At 40.2% G+C, this 27,225-nt stretch overlaps 1 protein-coding gene across 3 annotated transcripts in view; it reads right to left on the bottom strand.

The window, feature by feature from the left end:
• Positions 1–27,225, bottom strand: part of SAMD12 (sterile alpha motif domain containing 12) — a 366,923-nt gene that overhangs the window by 153,535 nt on the left and 186,163 nt on the right. For 2 of the 3 annotated variants that reach the window (XM_004695981.2, XM_012722938.1), the window contains exon 4: positions 10,241–10,381. In XM_004695981.2, coding sequence (XP_004696038.2) covers positions 10,241–10,381 — 141 coding nt within the window. Of the gene's footprint in view, positions 1–10,039; positions 10,080–10,240; positions 10,382–27,225 lie in introns of those variants that run through there. The other variant, XM_012722937.1, reaches the window with a different exon arrangement.

Genomic DNA, 27,225 nt, shown 5'->3' with positions numbered 1-27,225 from the left:
TATATATATATATTAGAACAACTGTTGTCTTTATTAGTCAAGCCAGTAGGAAAGGACCACAAGGGAATAAAAGAGACTCTGAGCAATTTTGCTTATGAATGATGCAAAATGACTGTTGCTACTCTGGTTTTTTATTATGAATTCATAAAAAATTTGTATTGCATTTAGATTAAGTTTAAAATGAAATAGAGTAAGTAGAGGAAGGTCAATAATCACATTTAAATAAGAATAAACAGAAGGCCCACTCTCTGAGTACTGTAGTAAGAGGCCAGAGTGCAAAGCAAACTCAGAAGCCAACAGAGGCCATCGTGTTCTATGGGGGAAGCAGACAACATGCCACCACATCTCTCTGTCGCCTCTTCCTCCACCACATCAGCCCTGTCCATCTAGTCTTTGATATCCGATTCATGACACAGAAACTGGCAAGTTCTCCCTTATCCCATATCATGGTGAGAGGCCAAGTTCCAGTTCTGCGTCATCACTCTGGATTTCCATAAAGGCCTGCACAGCCTACCCTTTCTGCTAGATTAGTGCTCCTCTTTTCTCTGTGATACCTTCCACAGAGCTGGGAGCTTATAGACGCACGCATGGATGCTGTGTAATGAGAGAACCATTATTAGTATGAACAAAGCACTTAGCAGTACAGAGGAAGAAATGATCAACTCTGCCTGAGAGACAAGGGAAGCTTCCTCAGAAGACTGGATCCCTTATTAAGATTAGGTCATTTTCATGAGTTTTATTACACCATATTCATAACAACCCTATGAGACAGATTTTATCTCCATTGTCAGAGGAGTCCAAATCTCTGACAAATAACTTACCCAAAATTAATAGATAGGATGGCTTTCTTTCTGATGGTAAGGAGTGTGGATTTTATTCTGCAGACAGGTGGGAGCCATCAAATGTTTCAAGGAGGGAAATAATGTCATTAGAAATATATTTAAATTCATTGGCAAGAGAAGTAGGAAGTTAGTTAAAGGAAAATGGATGGGATAGGGCAGAGACTAGAGATCGAATAACAACCCTCAGGTTGCTGTGATGGCCAGGAGAGGAGTTAATGTGGGAAGACTTAATAGTCACAGAGGTGGTGATGAGCAAGGAAGACAGGAAACCTGCTTCAGTGCAGAGTTTGGAGGGTTTGAGCACCAACTTCACACAGGCAACTGAACGCAAAGCAGTTATCATAGATGATACTGAGTATCCATGCTAGGTGAGGAAGGGAGTGATGGCATTATTCACCTTGAGAAGAAAGAAAGGGGGAGAACAGATTGGAGAGACAGGGAGAAAGAGTGGGGTTAATTTTAGAAATTTTAAATTTGAGATGCCATTGGAATTGTCAATGGCTCCTATCTTTTAAGGAGCTCAAAATGAAGATCTGAAGTTTTAGAGAGGTCTAGGATGCATTTGAGAGTCACTGTAAAGTAGGGGTGAGAGTCCATAATACTCTCCAGAGAACAAGCAGAAGGATGAGAGCTAGGAGGACTCACGCCAGGTGTCATCCACACTGGGGAGAAGTAGGGAAGGCATCTTGACACCAGCCTGAAAAGCAGACATTAGAAAGAGAAAAGGAGAAACATTAGGATGTGCAGGAAAATAGATGAGCAACTTGGTAGAAAAGCCCAGTGTCATCCAACGATAAGGCAGAGCACTACATGAAGGGAAGAGATATGTGGACACCAGATTTGTAACACCAGTGGCTCAGCTAAATAAAAGACATGGAGGAACTGCAATTCCAGATAATGTAATTTGAGAGATAATAGAAACAGCCATGAGATACACTTCATCACATACACATAAAAGGGAATCTGATTGGCTCATAGTGTCTTTCCCTGGAGCTGGAAATATTTAGTCTTCCTCATAAGGGAGACAAAGATAGCATTTCTCAATGACAAAAAATGTTTATTAAACAAATGACTGAACTGCAAACATGTTTGAACTGAACTTACTTAGAGACCATTTACTGGAAATTTGGGAAAACAAGAACCTCTTAAAATGGCAGTGGTGCACAAAAGGGCCAGGTGGGGCTTCTTCAAAGATAGAGTGATTCTCAGAAAAGCTCCACTATGTACACACACACACACACACACACACACACACACACACAATTATTCTGCTTTTTATCTTAAAATCTGGCAATTTTTATGAAATGAAACATCGACATGATACAATCCTGAAATTCCACTTTTAGATACTTACCCAGCAAAAGGAAAACTTCTATTTATACAAAAACCTGTCTGGGGATGCCTGCAGTGGTTTTATTAGTATTTGTGAAAACCTGAAATAACTCAGACTTCCCTTATTTGGAGAAGGATAAGCAAACTCTGGTATCATTCCATGGAAGGCTAAGCAATGCCAGAGAATAAGGATACATACCGAAGTTGCAGAAAGTCTCAATGCATTTTGATAAACGAAAGAAGCCAGACTTGGATTCAATGTCTCTGATTGTCTAGAAAATCAAAACTAAAGGGGCAGAAAATGGCAGTGCCTGCCAAAATCTGAGGTAATGAGGGGTTGACAACAAAGGGCAGCACACAGAACACTTTCTGGAATCAAGACATTTTATACCTTGACTGTGCTGATTCCACCCAACTGCATGCATATCAAAACTTGCTAAACTGTACACTAAAAATGATGACATTTACTGGGTATAAATTATATTATGATTTAAAATAATAGGAAAAAAGAGTAAGGGGGTCTGGGGAGAAATGGGATCTGGTTACAGTTATGTCACTAATTTTGGAACCATGGATAGTTTTCTCATCTTCTTTGGGTCTTGGTACCCGAGTCTGTAAAACGAGACTGGAAAATTTCTCAAGAGTCTATTGCTATGTTCTACGACGTCTTCCTTCTTTAAAGCAAGGTGGTGGACCAGATGGCCCGTTTTAATTCAGAAGATCTAGTTCAGTAGCATAACTCAGAAGCATCGCTGCGGGGGTGACCAGTCTAAAATACCCAGTCTGTACACATGGTTCGGAAAAGGCTTATTGGATTAGAAATTAGTGTTTTCAAAGATGGAGCTTTGGAAAGTCCTTCTGTTCATGTAATCCTCAACTAAAATTTGACATATATATTTGGACAATGTAGAAAAATCCTGAGGGAAACACTAATGTCAAGTGAACTGTAACTAGTGCCAGCAAATGATTACATTCTTTTTTTTTTTTTTTTTTTTTTGCATTGTGGGCATTAATTAAAAAGGTGTTGGAAGTTGGTGGCATTTACTGCCACTATATGCCTTATCATTCACTTGGGGCACTGCTCTCAACTATCTTAATTGATCAACCCCTTACTGCTGATGTTATATTTTTTAGACAATAAATTTATTTGGACCCAGAAAGACACTGAAAAGGATGTTCCCAAGAGTGACTTCATACCATGGTATCCCTGAGGTAGAGGGGAGAATTTATAGCTCAAAAGGGAAGAGATCAAGAATAAAATAGTAATCTGATGATGGTGTCCAATATTTAACTTTTTGATTTTTTTTTAAAGCAGGGGTTCACAAACTATGACCCAGAAATTTTGCTGTGTGTGTACTTTAATTGCACGGTTGTACTCAGTTTATTAAAAATTGTGGTTGCTGGCCCTCCCTGGTGGCGTAGCAGGTTAAAGCACTGCACTGAGAAGCTAAAGCCACTTCCGCATGAGTTCGATTCCCGCCTGCCCCAGAGGTGACCACATGGTGTGGCAGACCTCTCCTGACCCCCCCGCTGCTCCCCTCAGCAGTGTACTTCGTTGATCTGCCTGTTCTGCTCCCCACTCTGTCTCTGGTGAAGCCTCTCACCGCCCCTGAGCCTCTGGCCTGTACCCCAGTTCTGTATGAACAAATAAATAAATCTTAAAAAAAAAATTGTGGTTGCTTTTGCATGTTGGGGAGCTTCTAGTAGATAGTGTATGGCCCATGAATGCTAAGATATTTATTAACAGGCCCTTTACAGAAACAAATCTTGCCAAGCCACTTTCATACACTACATTGTGAACCATGCTGTTTTCCCAGAAAGTCTCATTAAATGATCATAGTACTATTATGGGATAGGAATTATCCTCTCCCCCTCCTTTACAGATCAGAGATGGTGAAGTATACTGGATAAAGTTGGCTATGATTTTACTCATATGTGGTAATAAAGAAGCAAAATAAATGGGCTAATAATACAGAGATAAACTTTTAGACTACAAGACTAAATTAGTGGTTACCAGAAGGGAAGGGAAGGAGGAAATAGGGAGGATAAATCAGGTAAGAAAGTTTCAACTGTATGTTTAAAATAGAATTTTAGAGGTGCACTGAAAAATAGAATCCGCTATGGAATCTGCATTGTGTTTTTCTGACTTTGGATCTGTTACCCACATTCTCTGTCCTCATTTTCCTCATGTTAATTGGGACTAACAATAGTGCTACCCATGATAGGGTAAGGATTAGGAGTTCATTGGACAATTAGAGCAGTGCTTTGCAAACAGTTAAAACTCATTAGCTACACAGCTTTCAGTCTCCTTGGGGTATCTTCCTTCCTAGATCTGTTATGCCATATTAAAAAGCCAAAGATACCTCTCACATCATTGATTATGGATTCATTTGAAGGACCCCAACATAGTTTGCACACTGCTGTGTATTACATGAGACACCATTCCCCTGTCTCTCATGAATCAAGCAATGGAGAGCATCGTAATGATGTTTCCAGCAATATACTGCATCTCCTAAGAGACAACTACAGGCGCCCTGCATGGCTGTCTCCTGGAGGGAGGTGCAAGCCAGCAAGCCCACCAGATCGACAGCCCAGCCACCCCAGGGGCAGGATGCACAAGACAAAACGGCTGTGTGGAGGAAGGAAGATGTCAAGGCACCAAAGGGGAGCATATTAAGGCCGGTCAAACATTGATTGTGTTGCTTTCAAATGTCAGGTTATTACAGGGCCATGGTGAATAAAGGCAGGTAAATTAGAGGCTGGAATTTTCCTGAAGGCAGTTCTGACTTTAGATGGTGAGCTTTTCAGGAAATCTAACCATGACTCCCTGGTAGTACACATAGACTGATATGTTAACCTGCATCTAACATGCGTTTTTAAAATGCCTTACAGTTGTGTTTCAGTCAGCTGTCAGAAAGAGGAGAGTGAGACTAGAGAGAACAAAGATTCCTGTATGTTCAGAAATGCCACAGAGTCCAGGACCAGCCCTCCTGGTCTATTTGTGACCATCACACCCATTGTCCTCATGAGACTCGGCCAACTGTGTAGATGTGAGTGGTGTCAAATCAAAAGCTTAAGACCGGCTATAAAACAAACAGAAGTTAGAAAAGTGGCTTACTTATGTATTATTTTATTTCCTCTGGAAACACAGCAGGTTTGTATACTTTGGAGGCTTGGTTATAACCCAAAGTAATAGATAGGGTATGTGTGTAATTTCTACATACAAAAGAAAGTTCTTCCTTGAGGAGAAAAAAAAAAAAAGCCCTTTATTATTCATTTGTTTAATTTGGGAATTGATTTTCAAGTTTGTGGCAAGTTCTTTGAGTACTTTCAGTGGGGAAAAGACCTCAGACTTTGAGGATGGGACTTGGAAAGCTCAGTCACAGAATCAGCTCTAGATCTTAAAAATAAAGTGGGTAGGGCCCTCCCTGGTGGCACAGCAGGTTAGAGCACAGCACTAAGAACCTAAGCTACTTCAGCATGTGTTCGATCCCCGCCCCACATGGCGCAGCAGACCTCTCCTGACCGCCCGCTGCTCCCTCTAGCAGTGTAGTTCATCAGTCAGCCTGTTCTGCTTCCCACTCTGTCGCTGGTGAATCCTCTCACCAGAGTATTCTGCCCCTGCACCTCTAGCCTGTACCCCAGTGCATAAATAAATAAATCTTTAAAAAATATATAAAGAAATGAAGTGGGTAATCAGGCATGGTAAAACTTGGTGGGTCAAAATAAAGCTTAGATAAACAACCCTATTTAAAAAATGACTAAAGGATTTTAATTTTTTTTCTTTTTTTTTTAAATAATAGTTTATTTTACATCATTTTGTGCATTTTCCCATCTCAGTTGCAGTCCCCGTGGGCTTCCCATCACCAATCACCCATGTACCGTCACCAAAGTCCAGTGCATTAGGATTTTAATTTCTAAAGAATATATATAAATAGCCTATAAATACAAAAAAAGGTGCTCACTGTCATAGGCAATTAGAAAAATGCAAATTGAAAACCCAAACCACAATGAGATACCACATCATGCATGTTGGGATGGTTGTAAGCACAGACAACACCCAGCATCCAACAAAGAGGTGAAGTTGGAACCCTCATATATGTCAAAGGAGTAGAAAATGCTGCTAGTATATAAAAGGGTGCATAAGCTTTGGAAACAGTCTGGCAGTTACTCAAATAGTTACAGCATTTCCAGTGCCTATTTAAAATAGTACTGTTAACTATAGCCAAGGCTGAAAAATAATCTAAATGTCCATTAACTGTTAAATGGATAAATAAAATGTGGTATATTCATACAATGGAATATTACTTGGAAATATAAATAGAAGTGAAATGCTGCCACATACTTTAAATAGGTGTAAATTTAAAAAATATTATCCAAATGAAAGAAGTCAATTGACAAGACCACAGGTTGTATAAATCTATTTATAGAAAATGTCCAAAATTGGCAAACAGGCAGAGAGTAGATTTGTTGTTTACAAGGGCTGGTCGTTGTGGTGCTAGGAGGAAGTGTGGAGTGACTGTTAATGGGTATTGGATTTCTTTTTGGGGTGATGAGAATATTCTAAAATTAATTGTGGTTATGGTTGCCCAACCCTGTGCTTACTAAGTCAATGAATTGTATACCTTTAAGTAGTTAAATTGGATGGTATGTAAATTATATCTTGAGAAAGACATTAAAAGCAAGTTTTTGTTATAAATTCATGAGGTTGATTTAATTTTGTGGCTTCCATTACTGATAGCTAAGTATATTCTAAACTTACTACCCCTTGGTACTGAGTGATTTATGTATTTCAACTCATTTAATTATCACAAAATCCATGTGAGGTGACTAGATTTACTGATTTCCCTTTCACACATCAGGAAATTGGAAAGTAGAGAGATCAAGTAACTTCTCTGAAGTAACACAGTAATCAGGCTGTAAGTATTAGAACTGAGGTTTAAAACTCTAGCCTGGAAAGAGTAAAATTCACTTTTTCTCCCTGTTTATTTTTTACATTTTTAATTCTGTTAAGTAGTCAATGTACTCACGTTAAAAAAAAAAAAAGTGACACAGAAGGCATTCATTCTCCTTCCATCCACTGTTCCCAGAGTGCAATGGCTATTAGCTTTTTGTGCATCATTCAGTGTTGCAATATAAACAGCATATAAGCATGCATGGTATTGCTTCTCCTTTTATCATTCACAAACTAGCACATTCATCTGCACTCTCCATCTTGTTCCATTCATTCCTCATGGCAGCTCCAAGATCCTTCCACATTACTGTCCTTCGTGCTTGTGTATAACAGACTTAGCTGTTCTCTAAAGATGGACACTCTGGTTCTTCCTACACTGATGCTATTCAGTCAAAGTTTGTCTTTCAAAATTTCCTTCAAAGGCAAGATGGAAATTTATAAAAATTTAATCATTTTTAAAATAAATCCCTTCCCTCAAAAAGTCGCTACTTTGAAGGCAATCACTCCCATTTTAATGTGTTATTAGTTGGGAAATCTTTGTTAAAAACAAACAAAATCAATTGTATTAGATCAGAGTAAGAGTGTAAATTATTAGGAAGGAAGCTCAGGGAATTCCAGAAACTAACATTCTGAAACCTTTGTATTTTTTCTATGTGTTTATTTCTACTGATTAATATTTGCAGAGATGAGAACTCAAATACTCAATATTGAATCACATATCACCCTTATGATGAACTTCTATAAGGTGTGTACATATATGTGTGTGTGTGCATGAATTATATGTGTGTAGTCACACACACACATGTAATTCAGGCCAGTTGACTTGGGTGGATTGGAATTCCAATTCTTATTATAGCAAAGGTAGACCCAAAATATTTTAAGGCAACCCCAGCTGTTTTTAGAACTTCTATTATCAGCCAAGAAAAGTAATTTAACCAATTTTTTTCTAAAGAAATCATCATTTCAATGAATCTATTCATTTTCTAAAGACCGGCCAACACGAAATGAGTCTGAACATTAGCATGTAAAGGACACACAATAAAAAAGGCACTGTCAGTGTAGAAAAAATTTCCAAGAGCTAAAGAACGTGATCTCTTCTACAAGAAATAGTAAGAAAGAATTCAAAACACACAGCTTTCCAAAGCTAGAGAAAGTAACAACTGAATTGAAAAGGCTGAACTTAGCATTACCTTCCCAGAACACAAACATACATTTAGCTTAATAGACTTGAGTACTATCTCAGAAAAAATCTTATATATTATGCATCTAGGGCAATGGAAGTTGTATAAAACGATTCTGCAAAGCAAACAGTGCAGGCTGACAACAGCAGAGGGAAAACGTGTCTGAGGAGCAGGTGCTAGGGTTGGGTCTTGTTGCACATGGCCACACACAAGGAATACAACATTGCTGAGGCCATGTCAGCCACTAAATAGACCCGGGTGGAACTCGTCCTGTGGCTGCAGCTGAAAAAGTGTACCTTTTCTGGTTTCAACTGTAATATAGATTTATGCTAAAAATTTGGAAAATTGGAAAAAAAATAAAACAAAATCATTTGCCACCCTGCCATCCAAAGAAAATACCAAATATTGGCATATCCACCTGTAGTTCTTCTAAGTGCCTATCAAAGTTTTTTGGTTTTATACATGGCCCTTTACCACACTTCCTATTACTTCTGAGTATACTTTCACATGTTATCAAGTGTTTTTGGAAGATACGATTTTAATGACTGCATTATCCTATTATTTCATGAATTAAAGCCAAATTCTTTCTTTCTTTCCAAACCGTGGTATCTCTAGGTTGTTTCTAATTAAAATTATTCAGTGTTATAAATACTACTGAGATGGATTTTCTTGTGATGAACCTTTGAAACTTCACTCACTTCTTAAAAGAAACCTAAAAATGGACCAGAATGACAGATGCAAATATCAATCACACAGAGTGCCCATGCCTCAGCATTTACCATTGACATCTCTGGAGACAAGATGCAGATGATGCCGATCAAATAAACTCTACTAGTTCCCTCTCGCACAAGGTTCTGTATTTGCCTTTTCAGGTCCATCATCTTTCAGGGAGCACATCGCCTCCTCTAGGCAAATGGACTTAGTACTGGTTTAATCTAAACCCGAAGCGTGGCTGGCACAGATTTCTCTCATGTCAGCATGCACTCCATTACGATCGCCAAGGCTCCCCGAAATGCATATGTCATCAGCCGTTCACTTAAAGCAGTGTACAATGAACATTCAAACAAAATAAAGAAAGCATTAGAGCAATGGAGGCTGACAGCAACCCAATAATATGTAGACTTATGAGCCTACTTAACTTACTACTTACATACAGCACCACTTAAGATTTTCTTCAAATTCTAGTGTTATTCAATTCTATCCAGTTGGAGTTCATAAATGCTATCAATGTTTTGAAGTTATTAATGATTCCTAACTAGAACTATATTGTCTCTTCCTATTCCAATGTTTAATTTCCTACTACACTACCCTAAAGCATAACTTTAGAAATGGTTGTACTTTCAAGGCACCTGATAAAGTTCTCACAACTGAGGGAGAATATATACACATATATAAAAACACAGACCTCTAAAATGTTTTGTTTTTTCTTTATCTCTCATTAGTAAGCAAAAATCAAGTAAAACAAACAAACAAACAATCCTGTTTAAATCACTGGTCACAGGAGGCAGGCAATCACCCAAATACGCCAATTCCCAAGCCTCCGCAGTACTGGTAATCACAAAAAGACAGCGAGGCCGCTGGGTGTGCCTGGGACAGTTGTGCAGGCTGACACTGCACGTCTCGGGGGTGAACTGTATCCTGACCCATGCGGGGGTGTACTTTAGGCTTGTGAAGTGCACGACATCGCTGGAACTGTAGTGACGACCTTCAATTTAGCTTTCAAATGTCTGTTTGTTCATTACTTAGTTATGCTTCCTCCCCTTTAGTAGTCTGCAAATGATAGTGGCCATAAATCTATACGCCTTTGTTTTTAAATAAGGAAATTGTACCAGGAAACACTAACCGTTTGCTCCAGCTCCCTATTGTCATGATGATAAGGATTTCTTTCCTCCCACTTCCCCTTCCATCCACCCCAGGAAGCCACAGGGTACCTTGTGTGAGCAACTGTAGGTTTCTGACTTCTTCTCGCACCTTCAGCTGGAGCACCTGTTGTAAGATGTGCTGCCGGAGGTTCTCCTGTGCGATCCCCATTCTCTCAAGCTTTTTGTCAGTAAGTCTCAGCAGGGCTCGCCCTGCGGGGTTTTAAGACATAAAAAGAAAAGCAAATGAACAATGGCTGGAGAAGTATTTCCATCTCAGTGTTGGCTAATCCTGCCATAAAGGAAGTTTCCATCTAAACACAGATGCTTAGAATAGAGAGCCCACTCTTATTCTTGTTGACAGGAATGGATAATCCGGATGAAGAAAAATCTATGAATTTTAAAAAGAATCCCACTTTTAAAAAATCTCCTATTAGCAATCCCCAACTGACCCACACATTGAGTTAGATAAAATCACAAACTGTTAACCTGGGTATTTGGGTCACAGATTGCAGGTTTCCATAGAAACACTCCTTGTCTTGGGGTGATGGGTTCTGAGATGGCCCAGAGGACCTCATGCTACTGACAACAGCTGACAGACTGGAGGATCTAACTCTGGTTAATAAAGAAACTCCCGGAATGCTCACCCCAGGTTACAATAACATGTCTGAAAAAACTGCATTTCAAGTTTCAGGTTTAATCTGCACGCATTCAACACCCCTGCTGCACCCTTGGTCTGGCTGGAGTTCCAAATGGTGGGGGCTGTGCCTTCGTCACAGCCTCAAGGGTTCCTGCAGGGCTGAGGGGGAGAAAGGCAGGGTGAGGGAGGGCATCAAAATATTATAAAAGGTGGAGCCTTGGACTGTAGGTGTCTGTAACGTGGAGCCACACTGAGCCCTGGACAGCCAGGCACAGCCTCCTTAGAAGGAGGCCCTGGCTCAGTCCAGAAGGTCTGCATGATGTCCTTGCTACAGTGTTTCTGCCAAATTCTCCCATGGTCCCATCTCTTGGCATATTTTCATTGAGATAGGGTATCAAACGCTCATTTGGAGCTTAGCACAAGAAATAAAGAAACTGACCAAGGCCCCCGATACTCTCCAGGAGTCCTCCCTCATGTTCCTATTAGCAATCCGAGAGATCTCTCCTCTTTCAACTAATGGAAAATACAGTTAACTAGCTGTGATCAAAGATAAGTATTTGGGTAGATTACCACATATGCTTTAGAAAAGTAAGGCTCTAATTTCTCACAAAGGAAACCTAACAAACAGAAGGTAAGTTTTAGGGGCATTTTCTTTTTTAAAGATTTATTTAGTTATGCATACAAAAATGAGGAACAGGCCAGAGGTGTGTGTGTGTGGGGGGGGGGGAGAATTCACCAAAGACAAAGTGGGGAGCAGAACAGGCAGACTGACTGAAATACACTGTTGAGGGGAGCAGCAGGCAGGTCAGGAGAGGACCCAGCTGGGACCACTCTTCTTTTCTTGTTAATCTATAGGAAAAATTTGGTTACATGCTGCAGTAACAAAGAATGCTACAATCTCAATGGCCGTAATGTCTATCTCTTGCTTATTCCACGTGGTAACTGCAAGTACGTCCATCTTGACCATTGCTGAACACTGTAGCAGAGCGAAAAGAGAAGATGCTAGAAGATCTCATGCCATCCCTTTTATAGGTCACTGGTGGAACTGAAGAACTGTGCAAAGGGGCCATGCGTGGACTGCAGCTGACCATGTGCCAGGAAGACAGTGGAAGGACAGTGCTTGATGGGGAACACTGCTGAGCATTACACCAACACAAATTAGCTTTGGATCAGTGCCTGGACCAGAAAGGGGGGTGTGATGTTTGTGGTGGTGGTCTTTGGCTTCAGTATAGTTTGCATCTGGAAGAGAAAGGAGAGGTAGGAGGAGGAGAAAAGGAATTCCAGGTAGCTCTAGCTCAGTCTTGGAAAATAGCAGACAGGTCATGGTGTCATGAGAAAGAAAGGGATGGCTAAGCACAGACTCACTGAGTTCCATTTGTCTTCTATAACAAGCAGAATTATGTCCTCCATTTCCCCATCTCTGGAACCAGGGGATTAGCTTCCTAACATGACAAAAGGAACCTTGCAAAAGTGAGGATCTTGATGACATATTACCTGGCATTACAGAGGGGTCCAATCTAATTAAAGTTCCCTTATTAGTGAAGAGAGGGAGACAAGAGAGACAGATATAAGAGGAGACAATAGAAACAGAAGATGGAGTGATAAAGCCAAAGAATTCAGGCTTCTAGAACCTGGCCAAGACAAGGAAGTAATTCTAATACCTTGCAGAAGGAATGTGGCTCTAATAACATCTTGGTTCTAGCCCCATATGAACCGTTTGGAATTCTGATATCCATGGCTGTACAAAATAAAATAAATTTGTGTGGTTTTCAGCTTCTAAGTTTGTGGTAACATTGTTAAAGCAAAAACTGGCATTGTGAGCAGAAATCACACATTTTTAGGAAGTCAAATCAATGGATGATTTTTAGATTTCCATTCCAGTGGCTTTACCAGTCCCTGGAAGTGACATTCTGCAAGGTGCAGTGAGCCTAAAGCCCAGGTCTCTAGGACAGACCTAGCTTCAAAGGTTCCACTCACTGTCAGACCTCTGACCTGAAGTTTTGTCCCACAGAGTGGGACACAGATATTTTTATAGAGAGAACAGGCACCGAACGATAGGCATGTAGCTCTTTATACATGGCCTCAACTTACAATATGGCATACAAAATTCCCTGAGGTTCAGATGATTTAAAAACCTCCACACACCAAGTGTGGGTCACCTTCTCTCCTTTCTGCTCCCCATTACTTGGGCTGCAATTTCACAAGTTGTGACATTGAACAGTTGGTGCTGCTTAGGTTTCAGTAAAACACCTGGGTCGCTGGCCTAGGGCAGGCACCTGGCTGCTCAGCTCAGCACAATGATGACAGTCAGTGAGGGTTTTGTTCCGAGGTGTATGGCTGGACTTCTTTGTTTGAAGACTCCCTGGAGACCTCTAGCCTCAGCTTTTCCATCAATGTTCTGACTGTTAAAGTGTAGATACTTAAGCCCTGACAGAAGGTTATTTATTTCGGTGGATTAACAGCATGAGGTCTGAACATACAAGCTATACAAATCTGTGTCTTCTCCGAATCCCGAGACTGTAGATATTGTGATATATCCATTTGTAGAAGGAAAAACTGAGAAATTGAGTATTTAAAATATGAGTGTTTTTCCTGACTCTTCCAGTGTTTGGTTGTTCTTTACCAATGGAGAAAAATAAAAGGCTTAGATGGCAGAAAGAAAGATTAAGGACAGATTGTACACAAGAACTTCTTGATAAAACAATTTCTAGGAACGATCATTATCTACAAAATGAGGATGTAGGAATGAAATTTGGTTCACTATCTTCCTGGGTTTCTATAACTCCCCCAAGGCTTGTGGTTCTGAAGACTCTCTACAGTAATTAGATCATTTCCAAGAGCCAATGTCCCATCAACCTGCTCTTTTGCCACCTTCTGTTGACCATAAAATAGTATCTAAATAAATGTGATGATGTTTTTGAAGCAGGTATCCAGGAAGTGACAAATAATCATTTTTCAAATTGTATTTTTTTTTACAGTTTATGTTGTCACCTTTTGTTGCCTATAAAAATTCAACTGCTATACAAGGAATCCAAATAGGGAAAGAAGAAGTAAAACTGTCCTTATTTGCAGATGATATGTTAATTTTTATGGAAAACCCTAAAAACTACACAGAGAAAATAATCAAAACTATCAATCAGTCTGGTAAGGTAGCAGGATATAAAATTAACACACAAAAGTCAAAGTCCTTCCTATCCACAAACAACCAATCAGAAGAAGCAGAAATTAAAAAAAAAAATCCCCTTGTCAATTAAAACAGAAAGAATCAAATACCTGGGAATCAACCTAACAAAAGAGGTAAAATTACAAGACACTGTTAAAAGAAATTCAAGAAGACACCATGGAATGGAAAGACATCCCCTGCTCATGGATTGGGAGAATTAACATCATCAAAATGGCCATCCTATCAAAAGTGATACAGATTTAATGCCATCCCAATTAAAGTCTCAATGACATTCTTCAGAGAAATACAAAAAAATATTGATGAGATTCATATGGAACCACAAAAAGACTTCGAATAGCCAAAACTCTCATGACTAAGAAGAAAGAAAATGGAGGCATTACAATCCCAAATTTCAAGCTATACTACAAAGCCATAATAATTAAAATTGCATGGTACTAGAACAAGAACAGACACCCAGACCAGGGGATTCAAGTAGAAAACCCAGATATAAACTCCAGTTTTATGGGCAGCTAGTCTTTGACAAAGGAACAAAGAAGATACAATGGAACAAAGAACAAATGGTGCTGTGCTGGGAAAACTGGAAAGCTACATGCAAAATAAAATGAAACTAGATCACTACCTCGCACCATACACAAAAATCAACTCGAAGTAGATTAAAGAACTAGACATAAGAACAGAAACCATAAAATACCTGGAAGCAAAGATGGGTGAAATACTACATGACATACACTTCAGTAACATCTTTGAAGATACAACACCCAATGACAATGATAGTGAAGGCAAGGATAAACAGATGAGACTACATCAAGTTAAAGAGCTTCTGTACAGCAAAAGAGACATTACAAAAAAAGACATCCCACTGATTGTGAAAAAATTTTCTCCCACAAAACTAGCGATAAAGGATTGATCACAAAGATATACAAAGAACTGATGAAACTCAACAAAAATAAACAACCCCATCAAAAAAAAAAAAAAAAAGGCAGAAGAGCTAACAAGACACTTCTCCAAAGAGGAAATTCAGATGGCCAAAAAGCATATGAAAAAAATGTTCAACATCATTTGTAATAAGGGAGATGCAAATTAAAACTACAATGAGATACCACGTCACCCCAGTGAGAATAGCACATCTTCAAACAACTAGCAACAACAAATGTTGGCAAGGATGTGGAGAAAAAGGAACTCTCCTGCACTGCTGGTGGGAATGCAAACTAGTACAACCACTATGGAAAACTGTTTGGAGGTTCCTCAAATTGCTAAATATGAAGATTCCATATCACCCAGCAATTCTATTGCTAGGTATCTATGCAAAAGACACAAAAGCACTGATTCAAAAAGATACCTGCACCCCCATGTTTATTGCTGCTTTATTTACAATTGGAAAGACATGGAAACAACCCAAATGCCCAAAAGTAGATGACTGGATTAAAAAGATATGATACATATACACAATGGAATATTACTCAGCAACCAAAATAAAGAAAGAAATAAATAAACACATGCCTTTTGCATTAACATGGATGGAGCTGGAAGAAGAAAATGCTTAGTGAAATAAATCCAGAAAGAGAAGGAAAAATACAAGATAGGTTCACACATAGCAGGAGTATAAAGGGCCAGGCAAGAAAATAATAATAATGAATAGCTATATACCAGAGACATTGTATGGGAGTGGAGTGAGGAATGAGATCAAAAGCAGTGGGGGGAGGGAAATGCACTGGACTATAGTGATGGCACATGGGTGATTTGGTGATGGGAAGCCCACAGATTACAACTGAGATGGAAAAAGGCACAAAATGATGTAAAACTAAACTAATACAATAGCTTATTTTTTAAAAAGTAAGTAAAATCAGTAAGAGGTGAAGTACATACTTCTAGGCTGGTTATCAGAACTAGTCAATTAAGAAAACTAATTGATTAGTGGGAAATATTGCTTAATAATTGGTGCTGGCCTTCCAGGACTTTTTAAAAAGAGTTAAAGAAGTACAGTTTGGAAGACCAGTTTCAAAATGGTATGTATCAGACACTAGATCTACTGATGGTGGTCTGAAGACGCAGAGATGAAGTTTTGATACAAACTTAACAGCTCCTTTCTTTATAAATTACCATATTAAAAACATTGCTTATATTAATTGAACAGTTTTATTCACCTCTGAATGTGGTAATTTTAGTTGCGTTGAAACAATATTAAGAGATCCTTTTTTTGTATTGCTGTTTTTTGTGTGTTTATGTATTATTTTTTTCAAAGATCTAGGTTAATCAATTAAGAGTCCAGTAATATAGAGAAAGGTAATTTTGTAGTTCCATTTACTCAGTAAACATAATGTATAATTCAACTAAACAATAAATCAGTTGGAATTTAGTGCACTAAGGAAATTAAAAATTAAAAAATTAAACTGTTAGCTCATGTATTAAGTCTCTGTGTATCTGTTACCGACCTGGGGTATAATGATAAAGGACAAACTGTTGTGGGACCTTCAGCCTATCGAGGCAGGCAGCTAATGACAAAGGCTTACAGGTGTGTGAGGAGTCCTGAAAAAGAGCGGATGTGGCACAGAAAAGGCAGAACTGGGTGACATAGTCTAGACAGGGCACTGGGAAGCTGCCATTGAGTTAAGGAACATTAAACCTAGATCTTCTCTGTTACATTGTTTCTTTGTTGAGGTGACACTGGTTTCCACTACCAGGTGTGATGCAGAGGTGTAGCTTCACACCTCTGTAGATGCAGTTACCTCACCCACCACTCATGTACCCACATTCCTCCACCACAGACTGGGTCCTTCCCCCTTCCCCCAAACACATCCTACAATCTTCCTCTCAAAGAACTCCATAGATCATAACATAGGCAGAAGAACTAAACAGACATTTAACTTAGGTCTTCAGGAGGAAGAGCTAGACCATTAACTACTGGATAAAGCCACAATTCCATTTTTTAAAAAGTCCAATTTTTCTCTTTTTTAAGTGGCAGATTTAGTGCTCTTGTGTGATGTGGGGTAAAATATATCTGGTTTGAGGTACTGAAATAAAAACTTTAGGTAGTGCCACAAAAGTAAACAAAGTCCAACAGCATTTAGATAATGTCACCAATACAGACAGAAGAGCCGAGAGCTGAACCAGCTCTAATACTTGCTGCCATTATTCTCAAGAGGGTTTTGGCTACCTATAGGCAGGGGTCTATAAGGAGTCTGAAGTGGGGAACATTAAGTCAACGTCAAAAAGAAGTGCCACATTAATTTTTTGTATACCTGAAACTAGCTGTAAATGGCATTCAGGTGACCCAGGCTACGGGGCCTTCACAGACTACAATCCTGGAATTGGAAGCAGCTCATGATTTCCTCATGGTGATCAAATTCCTGGTCTTGACTTCAAATGAGAACTGACCACCAGGATTTGCCTGCCATTTTGTGGGGGCTGGCATTATGATAAGAAGGGGTGTCTTCTGTTTTCAGGAAGCCTTCCACTTAGCAAGGAGGCATATGACACACACATAAATGCAAAGGGCAGAAAAGAGCTTCACTGGAAAGATGGGCAGTGGCAGGTGGAGTGGTCAGGAGAGGTCTCCCTACGAGCTGACATGGGGCTTCTAGAAGTGGCAGGATAATTAGAGTTGGCAGAGGACACAGAGATAAGATGAGAAGAAATGACATCCCCAAGAAGACAGGCCCCAGATTATATAGGGCTTCCTAGGCCTTCGTAAAGAGTTTGGATTTTATTCTGAATGGGGAAGGCTTTTCACAAGAATGACTGGGAATCATCTCAGATGTTATAAAAAAAATCTGTGATCATTATGTGGAGGATGGATTGGAGGGACTGAGTGTAGAAGCCACAGCCGTCCATGTAGGAAGCACTGGTGCCTGCAGTAGGGTAGAGGTAACGTAGCAGCAGGAAGTAGTAGAAATCCAGACTTTCTATGTTCAGAGAAGTGGAGTATGCTGGGAAGGGAGTCATGTTTCCCCCGGAGTCCTCCATGGCTAGGTATTCATGTCAGTGCAGTGCTGGAGGAGGAAATCAGGGCCGAGTTAGTGCCACATTTTGTTCTTCTGTGACTAGTGGGATCTGGAGAAGTAAAGGAATGGATAGAAAAAAAAACAAAGGAGAACAACTAGAATATTATCCTTGCTTCTTCAATGTGCTTCCACTGCTTCAACACTTAGCTAAATCCTGAGGTTCTGAGTTGCCTGGGGGTGAGGTGAGCAAAGGCATGTCCTAGATGACATCAGAGAAAAAAGATGGAAGTTATGACCCAAGCTCTGTCTTGCTTAGACCCTACAACTGTCTCCAGTGCTAAAAATGGTTCCCAAGATACTTTGCACAAGTTCGAGGCAAGGAATACTCAGTGAGGAAATCATTCAATGGGAACCTGAATCTGACATATGGCTAACAAGCTTGGAAAACCAGAATCTTGCTGCTGGTGAAGTGTGAGCTGATGACCCACTGCATAGCCGGCTCCTGAAGTATCTTTCATGTAGATTCTCTACGGCCACATTCCCTATTACTACCTACATGAGGGCACACAGTAGAATATTAACTCAATAAAAATATTAACTCAATAAAAGAATATTAACCTAATAAAAATACTTTATTTACCCAGGCCTAGAGGGTCATTAAATTACTCTTCTGACTAAGAGGCTTGGGTGAAAACAGACTCTCAGGACAACAAGGAGAAATTCAGCATAGCAGAGGGAGGAGACTGTGTTTTGTAAGTTGTGACCACAGATGTCCATGCCAAGCTGAAAGGAACAGAGAGCTGGAGGATACATGAGTACATGGCCTTCTGTAGGCTTACAGACAAGTGTCTGGCTCTGTTTCTGAACAGGCACCAAGGGAAATGTTCTATGCCTTGCTGAGCAGCTGGGCAGTAAGAACAAGGCAGACAATTGACTCACAGAACAGTGCATTTATTTTGAAAGTTGCCATAAAAGATTACAAACATGGACATGGGGGCTTAAAATTAAAGAAAATTCTCCTAGAAGCCAGAAGTTTCAATGAGCTGAAATGAAGAGGGCCGTAGTCCCCTGGAGGATGGAGGGGAGAATCTGCTCTTTGAAGTTTTAGGTTACTGTTTACTGCTCACATTCTTTTGCCTGTGGCCACATCACTCTAGTCTCTGGTCCAGCTTCACATCACCTTCTCTGTGTGTGGTCTTCCTTGCACCTCTCATAACATGTGAGTTGATTTAGGATCCACTTAAATATTCCAGCATAATCTCCTTAAGCACATCTAAAAGACCCATGTTCCTTATGAGTTGATATCCAGAGCTTCCAGGGATTAGGATGAAGGTCTGATACCTCAGGTAACTATGATTTACTCCATTATAAACTGGAAGGAATCATTTAGATTTCTGAGTATCAATGGGATTCATCATCAAGAGAATGATTTGTCTAAAATAGCACTGAAAGTCTGGGGAAATATAAATGCACCATTCAGGATTAATCTGGTCTTTGGTCTCTAGAGTTGGTGACTCCCATCTTCTCAGAAAACTGTAATAGGTACAATATAGTAGACATTTATTGAGCAGTTACTAAATGTTAAACACGGACCTCAGAACTTTACATGGATGAGCTCATTTTCAACAATTTTCTGAAGGTACTATTATTATCTATAGTCAATTAAGAGCTGCCAAACACAGCTGAAGGTCATATCCCAATAAGCTGCAGATCTGGGAATAAGTATGCTGAGAGACCATGCTCCTCATAACCTCCTCTTCAAGTTTCCATCCAGGTTTCTTTGGACTGTAGGTTTTGCCAAAGGCCACTTGTGCAACTCTGGATAGGGAGCACCAGTGATAGGTGAGGATGAAGGTCAGGGGGAGAACCCCATTACGGAGAACTCAAAGCAAGTAGTGTGGACATTAGCAAGACTTCTAAAGCACAGGCTGGAGAGCCTTTGCTCTTAGGTCTTTCTGCAGTGGGGAATGATGGGGGATGCAAGGTCTCTGAGAGCAGCCATTCCACAGACTCAGGCATGTCACAGGATGTCTGGGTCTGTACCATGGGTTGAACATCTCATATGACTAGGAAGAGAAAGCTAAGGTAATTTCCCTGCTCGAGGAAAAATACAGTTTCCTTGAGAGTCCAGAGGAGGGTCACCTAAGAAAGCTGGGTCTTTGGACAAAAATCAAAAATCAAGAAGGTGAGAGGGGAGGGAAGGGCTTTCAGGTACAAGGAACAGCATGGGCTAAGAAAGATGTGAGAACCCAATGGTATATTTAGGGAACTTGAAGACACTTGCAGCCACTGACCATGAAGCCTGACGCAGGGAGCACTTCAGGCGAGGTGTTACAGGTCATTTCATGAAGTCTCTCTTAAAGGTAAGCCAGCCTTGCTCTTTTCCTTCTTTCTCTACTGACCCAAAGCAGCATAGCAGACATGAGAGAACATGTTCACAGTTATAAAATCCCCCCATTTGTACAACTTCTGTGATGACCTCATGTTTGCCTACAGCGCACCCTGCCCATCTGTGGTCAGGGAATGTTGTCCTTTGGGAGCTACACCTCCCCGCCTGGTGGGGCTTTAATATGCAGAGAGAAATGTCTGTGGTGCTGCCTTTCACCTCTCAAGCGCCCTATTAATTTTCGAGCTTATCCTGTCTGTTTTCAAATGTGCTGATTCCCTCCCACCTCCCTTCATACTGTTAGTTCTAGAGACCAGCGTTTTAGTGTTAATTCCAAACATGGGGCTGGACCCAGACTCACTGTGGACATTGATTAAATGTAGTTTCTAAGAGGGAAGTTTTCATTCATTCTTATATTATGTCCCAAGGGACTGAAGAAACCCAGACTTGCTGTCAGGAGCAAACTTTGCCACGATAAAGAGAGAACTTAGAGGAGAAAGCAGAGCTAAGAAACAAAGAGTAAAGCAGGGAAGGGGGAGAAATGAAACACAACATCACTTGATTTCTGGCTATAGCCTTGTCTGAAATCAGATGCCCAGGTTTCTCAGATACGCCAGTCACTAAGATGGGCTCATTTGTCTCACTTTCTCTAGTCAGAATACTGACTTAGAGCACCAGTCTTATGTCCTATTCTCACTGGAGTTGCTGAGTGTATTCTCCATTTCAAGAAAACCCATCATGATACAGGTGAGTACAAATAATATGAGTTTCCAGTAATCTGTTTCAAAAATGAATCCTTTGCAAATTTGAGTAGTTTAATTTCTTACAAATTATTTAAAATTCACCTTAAATCTGCAGGCACCCTGTCTGTCTGATGCAAGCTCCTCTCCAATTGCACCAGAGACCACAGATGCAAACACTTCAAATATTTTGAAGTTAACAGTTGACAATGCAGTTGTATGAAAACTCCCCATTTACAATCTGGCCACTTGCTCCTACACTAGGAGAGCCAGAAAACCATGTCTACGGGTCACGCTGGGTTCCAAGTTGCACTTTCAACATCTGCCTTTTCACCTCCTCCCTAAGCCTCTCCCACACACAACACAAAGGGACTCAGCTGACTGGTCCTCAGCATCTCCCATGACTTTAGGGCTGGACTCCAGGTCTGTGATTCCTTTCTTTCCAGTCCATCTCAAGTAACAGCCAACCAAGACCATGGGTAGTTGGGAAGACTAGCTTGAACTTGCCCTCTTAATTTTTTTTTACCTACACGTGCATTGCAAACCTCCAGTACAATAATTGATTTCTGAAATCTGACTGTGAATCACCAGTACAAGGACTTCAAGGTTGGCCAAACTATTACCTCATTTCCTGGCAAAAATGTGCACAAAGCCTTCCAAGTCTAGTAAGTCTCCTCTCACTGCTACCTAAGAGCACAATCCACAGTCACACTGTCACTCCCTAGGTTACATTTAGAAAGATCAGCAGTTAATTGAAAGTCCTTCTCTGAACCATGGAAGAAAGAGCACTGCAATTATTGGAGTTAGCTTAACATCCCTATTAGAACTGCGTTTAGATTTATTCCAGTCTTGGGTAAAAACTATTTGAGACAATCTAGTTTTTTTGGTTGACTATATTCAGGTGCTGAAGATATTAATAGGAGAAAAGTAGAATAATGTGGATTCCCATCTGAAATAGAAATTTGGAAAGAAATTATATGACAGTGCTTTCCAAACAGAAAGAAATTGTGGCCGCGAACTATTTTTCAGTCCTCTAAGAAATTCACTGCATGCAGTGAACGAAAGCTTAAATTCTTTTCTGTTGGTGGTGTCACACGGTTAGCAGCTCCCCACCAAAAATTAATTAAAAAAAAAAAAAACCTGCAAACATTTTGTTTGAGGATTCTGTTTTTGTCCCTGGGAAGACTTAGTAATTACTTCCTTTGTACCTCAGAGCAGCTTTTTCGAGCAAAGTCGTCTAGTACCAACATAACAGAGACTATCACTGAAGATTTATGATATCATAAACAGCCTTCAAGGTCTTTTCTGGTTTTGATAGGTAGACCAAGCCTCTTGGTACATTTACTTTTATTTGTCAGCATTTGTATGCATTGTTTTGGGATTCTCCGTTAATTGAGTGTCACCAGGTGAGCAACCCACCGTGCATTAGGCATCTTTTAAAATTAATTACCAAGGAGCATGTGAGATGCTTATTGACAAGCCTCCTCCCCCTTCCTGTTCTGGTTCTGGCCAGAGCAGCAAACACGCCCAGCATTCATGCCTAAGAGACAGTCACAGGCCCACGGCGCCACACAAGAATTAACTTGCACTGCTGACCCGTGGCCAAAGGAACATCAAAAAACAGTTTTACAGCCACTTCAACTTTCCTTCCTCATACCTAGGGATTTGTGTCCTCTAAAACTTTTAAATGTGTAGCTTTTATAGCATTAGGGATTTCTTTAGTAGAAAAACTGATGAAGAGTATTGTCCTAGCTCCAGATGGAATCAACATGCAGACATGGAATGGCTTCTGCCGTCATGGAGACCCATGATCAGCAAGCACTCACCTGCCTGAAAACAACAGTGTGGTGAAACCTGTAGCCTTGGCCTTGAGGACTATGGGGGGCCTGGGAGAACTTTGGTTAAAGGAAAGAAGTCTTGGGTTTTGAGAGTAAGTTAGGGCTGGGTTAGCCAGCAATGCTATGTGAAGACTGTTGGGACAATCCGTGGCTCTAGGCTACCATTTACTCACTTATAGTTGGGGTTGACCTGGCATCTGTCTCCTAGGTGGTGTTGAGGAAGCCCTCACACAAGTAAACAGAGTAGGAGATTCTGTTGTCACTGTTAGGACATAGGCCTGTAATAAGGTAAGGGGCTCACACCACACCCTACAGGGGGGCGGGGGCTTACTCATGAAAGGATGGAGTCCTGGTGGTTGGGCTGCGAATCTTTTCTCAGAAGGGATGGGTAAAAAGGAAGACAAAGTCCTATGTATCACACACCACATTTCAGAAGTCACTATCATGACATGCACACTTAACTTCATTGATTTGGGTACTGTTGACAAGTGAGGCTGGCTAACCTGCCCTGTGTGTTTTGTAGGAAGTTTTGTAGCACTGTCGGCCTCTTCTAGTCAGATGCCAGTAGCCAATCTCCCCTGGTGGTATCAATCAAAAGTGTCTTCAGGTTTTTGCTAAACATTTATGGGAGGGCAAAGTCACATCATTGAGAATCACTGATCTACATGTTGGCTTTCAATCAATGATTCTCAAACTCTTGTTAATTCAACAAACTAATCCTCAGCATGGGTGGTTCATGGGACTCAGGTGAGACAGCATACACGTGTGCACACATCCTTTTGGGGAAAGCACCTTCTATGTCAGACCTCTTCCCATTCACTGTTCTATTTAATCCACAAGTCACCTGGAAAGTAATCTTGTTTCCATTTGGAGCTGAGGAAGTTGATGTTCATGGTGACAAAGTAGCAAAGCACACAGGTAGCAGACCAGGGATTCTAACTCCATTCTACAAGTGAAAATATCTATACATTTGCTCTTGATATGGCTCAAAGCCCATAACCCTGTAAATTCTGGTACAACTTAAGAAACCTTGTATATAGAAGAGTAATGAGTGTTAACTAAAATTACCCTTTGGTAAGTGATACAAACTTGAGAGAACCGAGATCATAAGTACTTATTGACGTGGCATTTGTTTCAGTTGCCAAAGAGTAAAAATGCATGCCTACATACTGATTCCTTCTGTCGTTAAAAAGAGACAACCATCAAGCTGAAGTCCAAAATTTGACCTCAACAGGTTCTGTGAGAACAGATCAAGTTGGCTAGAGAAGCAGCCACAAAGGTCCTCTCCAGTGTTTCCTTTATCCATGAAGCTTTTCCTTTATCCTCTGAAGCTTTTCCTCTCTTCTCTCCACTGGGCTTCAAGGTTTAAAAAGGGTTGATGATTTCTCAGCAAGTCCTCCCTGACTCCCCTTGGAAGTCCCTTAAGGTAAGAGCTACAGTGAGGAAGTCTGTTTTCCTATTTAAATTAAAGGTCCTTAATGCAAAGGTATATCTTTTCATTTACACATGGCCAGAATCCAGGTAGTGCTTATGAGCAGCATTTAGACAGCTTCAAGATGAACTTGATTGAAGAAAACCAAATTAGAGAATGTGGCAGGGCCTAAGGTAACAACGGTCCACCATGTTGCCTTTTTAGGAACACAGGAACACTGGCTGCACCTTGTCTGTGGTGTCAATATCCTGCCTTTGCAAATGACACCCAGGCCTGCAGCAAATTCCCTGGACAGGCTAGCAAAGGTGCAAATGATTGCAGGACTCCACACATGAATGGATGAGACTGTATCCTCTTGAATTTCTCATCTTAGAGAATACAGTGCAGGAATAGGAGGAATGGGGGGAAGAATGAAATTAGCAGAGGTGGCTCATGCTGTGGCATTAGATCTGCCCCAAAGACTGGCAACATAAGAGAAAAGGGGTACCAGTGGCCCGAGGGCACAGACTAATGGCATTAAGGGCATGCTGTGGAGTCATACGTGGGTGCGAATTAGATAGTCACCACTTTTTGACATGATGCTTTAAGCAAGTTACTTAGCCTGATTGATGCCCCATTTCCCCATCTCATCAATGGGTATGTACCAAAACCTCTTTCCTTGGAATGTTTATGAAGAATAGATGGGATGATCCATCATGAACTGTCTAGCATGTAACAGCTTTCAACAGAAGTTAGCAATGGATGATGATTGTATATAAGTCTGAAGACCTGTCATAGGTGAGTGTATGATGAGTGACATGGCCCTTCTGTTCTCACAGGTTACATGTAAGTAGATCCATGCCGATTTGTATGCACAAACATCAGCTCTTATGTAGCACACCATGCTCTCCCTGTCATGCTCAGCCTCTGTGTGAGAATTCAAGTGGCTTCACTGTCCTTAATTTCCCATTTTATAATTTGATTATTATATATGTGTTATATATATTATTATATATGTATCTCCAACATTTAAAGCAATCTCAAATTTAGCTCTCGTTAAAGAACTCAAAGCAGTAATGAGACATTTCAAGAATTATTTGGAAAGAAAGCAAAGCAATGCCCACTTGCTTTTCACCAACAGCAGCACTAGGTAACATTAGGGACAAAATGGTGGGTCTCTGACCTTCAAAAGTTTCAAATCACTACTCTTTGTTCACAAATAATGGCACAGTATAATCCATAATAGACTTTCTGTAATTTGTTATAAACGATAAAAACAAATCCAGAATAAGTTGGAAATGGAGAATGTTGAAGGGAAAAGTGAGATTTTAGGGCTTGATTTTGTTTTCTGACTGAAATTTGGTTAGGAAATGCTGCAGCTCAATATTAGCTCACTTATTTTTCTAGTGATAATGTAATCAATGATTAAGACAAATAACTTTTTTTAAGGAGACTTGAAATCATAATTAAAAACCTCCCTGGTGGCACAACGGGTTAGGACACAGCACTGGAAGCAGCCGCAGCTGCTTCAGTACTAGTTCAATCCCCGCCTCAGAGGTAATCCACATGGCACAGCAGACCTCTCCTGACTTGTTTGCTGCTTCCCTCAGCAGTGTATTTCATTGATCTGCCTATTCTGCTCCCCACTCTGTCTCTGGTGAATCTTCTCACTGCCCCTGCACCTCTAGCCTGTACCCCAGTTCTATATGCAAAAATAATCTTTAAAAAATAATAAAAAATAAAAACTTGTATTTGAAGTTTGGGACCTCCATACACATTATGAGTTTGCACAGTTTACTTAATGCTACTGAGTCAAGTATCTTCATCTGTGAAATGGGAATAATTATTTCAGTCACTTTGAATTTTCTACAAAAAATTAGTTAGGAAGTAAATTTGAAAGTGCCACTGACTCAGTACGTTTGTTTCAAATTAAACATACATATTACATACAGATACAGTGCTATATGGTCTTCCTTTTTACACTTACTTATATGTTTATATACCTATAATAAAACCATGGATTATTCACATGCTTGTCTTCTTTCTAAACTCTGGACAATTTGTGAGGGGAACGTGCCTTGCATTTAATAGTCACTCCATTGTCAAGCACCATAAAGTAGCTCATTAAAGTTTTGATGAATAAATGAATGACCCTGAAAAAGGAGGAGAAAAAATGTTATGACCCCTATGTAAAAAATAAGTTACCAGACCCAAAGTGAAGGGACTTACCTAAAGTACATGGCTGTTAATTGGCCAAGACACCTTGATTTGAATTTATACTGTTTCCATTTAGAAAGGCTGTGCCCATGTTAGCATACAATAAATAATTTATACCTTCTATATGCTATACACTAGGCTAGGTACTAGGGACAAGCAGTGAATATAAACTGTGTAGTCAAGATGCTCAGAGTTTCCGTTTCATGAGGAAAAATCACCCATTCAAAAATAAATGCTAAAAGAAACACAAATTTCAAAAAGGAAAAGGAACAAATTATTCACCAGAACATTGATAGATTGAGGGATGGGAAAGAAAACTGAAGAAAGTTGAGGCCAAGACCCCAAGGATGAGAAGGAACAAATTATTCTTCATCAGAACATTGATAGATTGAGGGATGGGAAAGAAAACTGAAGTAAGTTGAGGTCAAGACCTCAAGGATGAGAAAGAAAGGTGAGGGGCATGGATAAAGGTGTGTTGAGGCTGAAGGAAGACAAATGCAAATGTATAGTATGGAACAGTACTTTAAGAGAAGGCAAGAAGTCTAGCGAGGTGAGCATGTGGGAAGGGTGGAAACCAGTGGCTTGAGATGAGACTAGAGAAGCAGGCCCAGACAAGATCACTCGTGGTCTGAGAGGCAAGATAAAGGATCTTGGTATTTACTCAATGTGTGATGGGTCAACTTAAACAGGGGAGTGACGT

This window comes from Condylura cristata, unplaced genomic scaffold (genome assembly GCF_000260355.1).
Source record: "Condylura cristata isolate star-nosed mole 26May11 unplaced genomic scaffold, ConCri1.0 scaffold00009, whole genome shotgun sequence".
In the NCBI taxonomy this organism is placed as follows: domain Eukaryota; kingdom Metazoa; phylum Chordata; class Mammalia; order Eulipotyphla; family Talpidae; genus Condylura; species Condylura cristata.
Note: the sequence above shows the minus strand (reverse complement) of the source record. Positions and strands in the feature narration are given on the sequence as shown.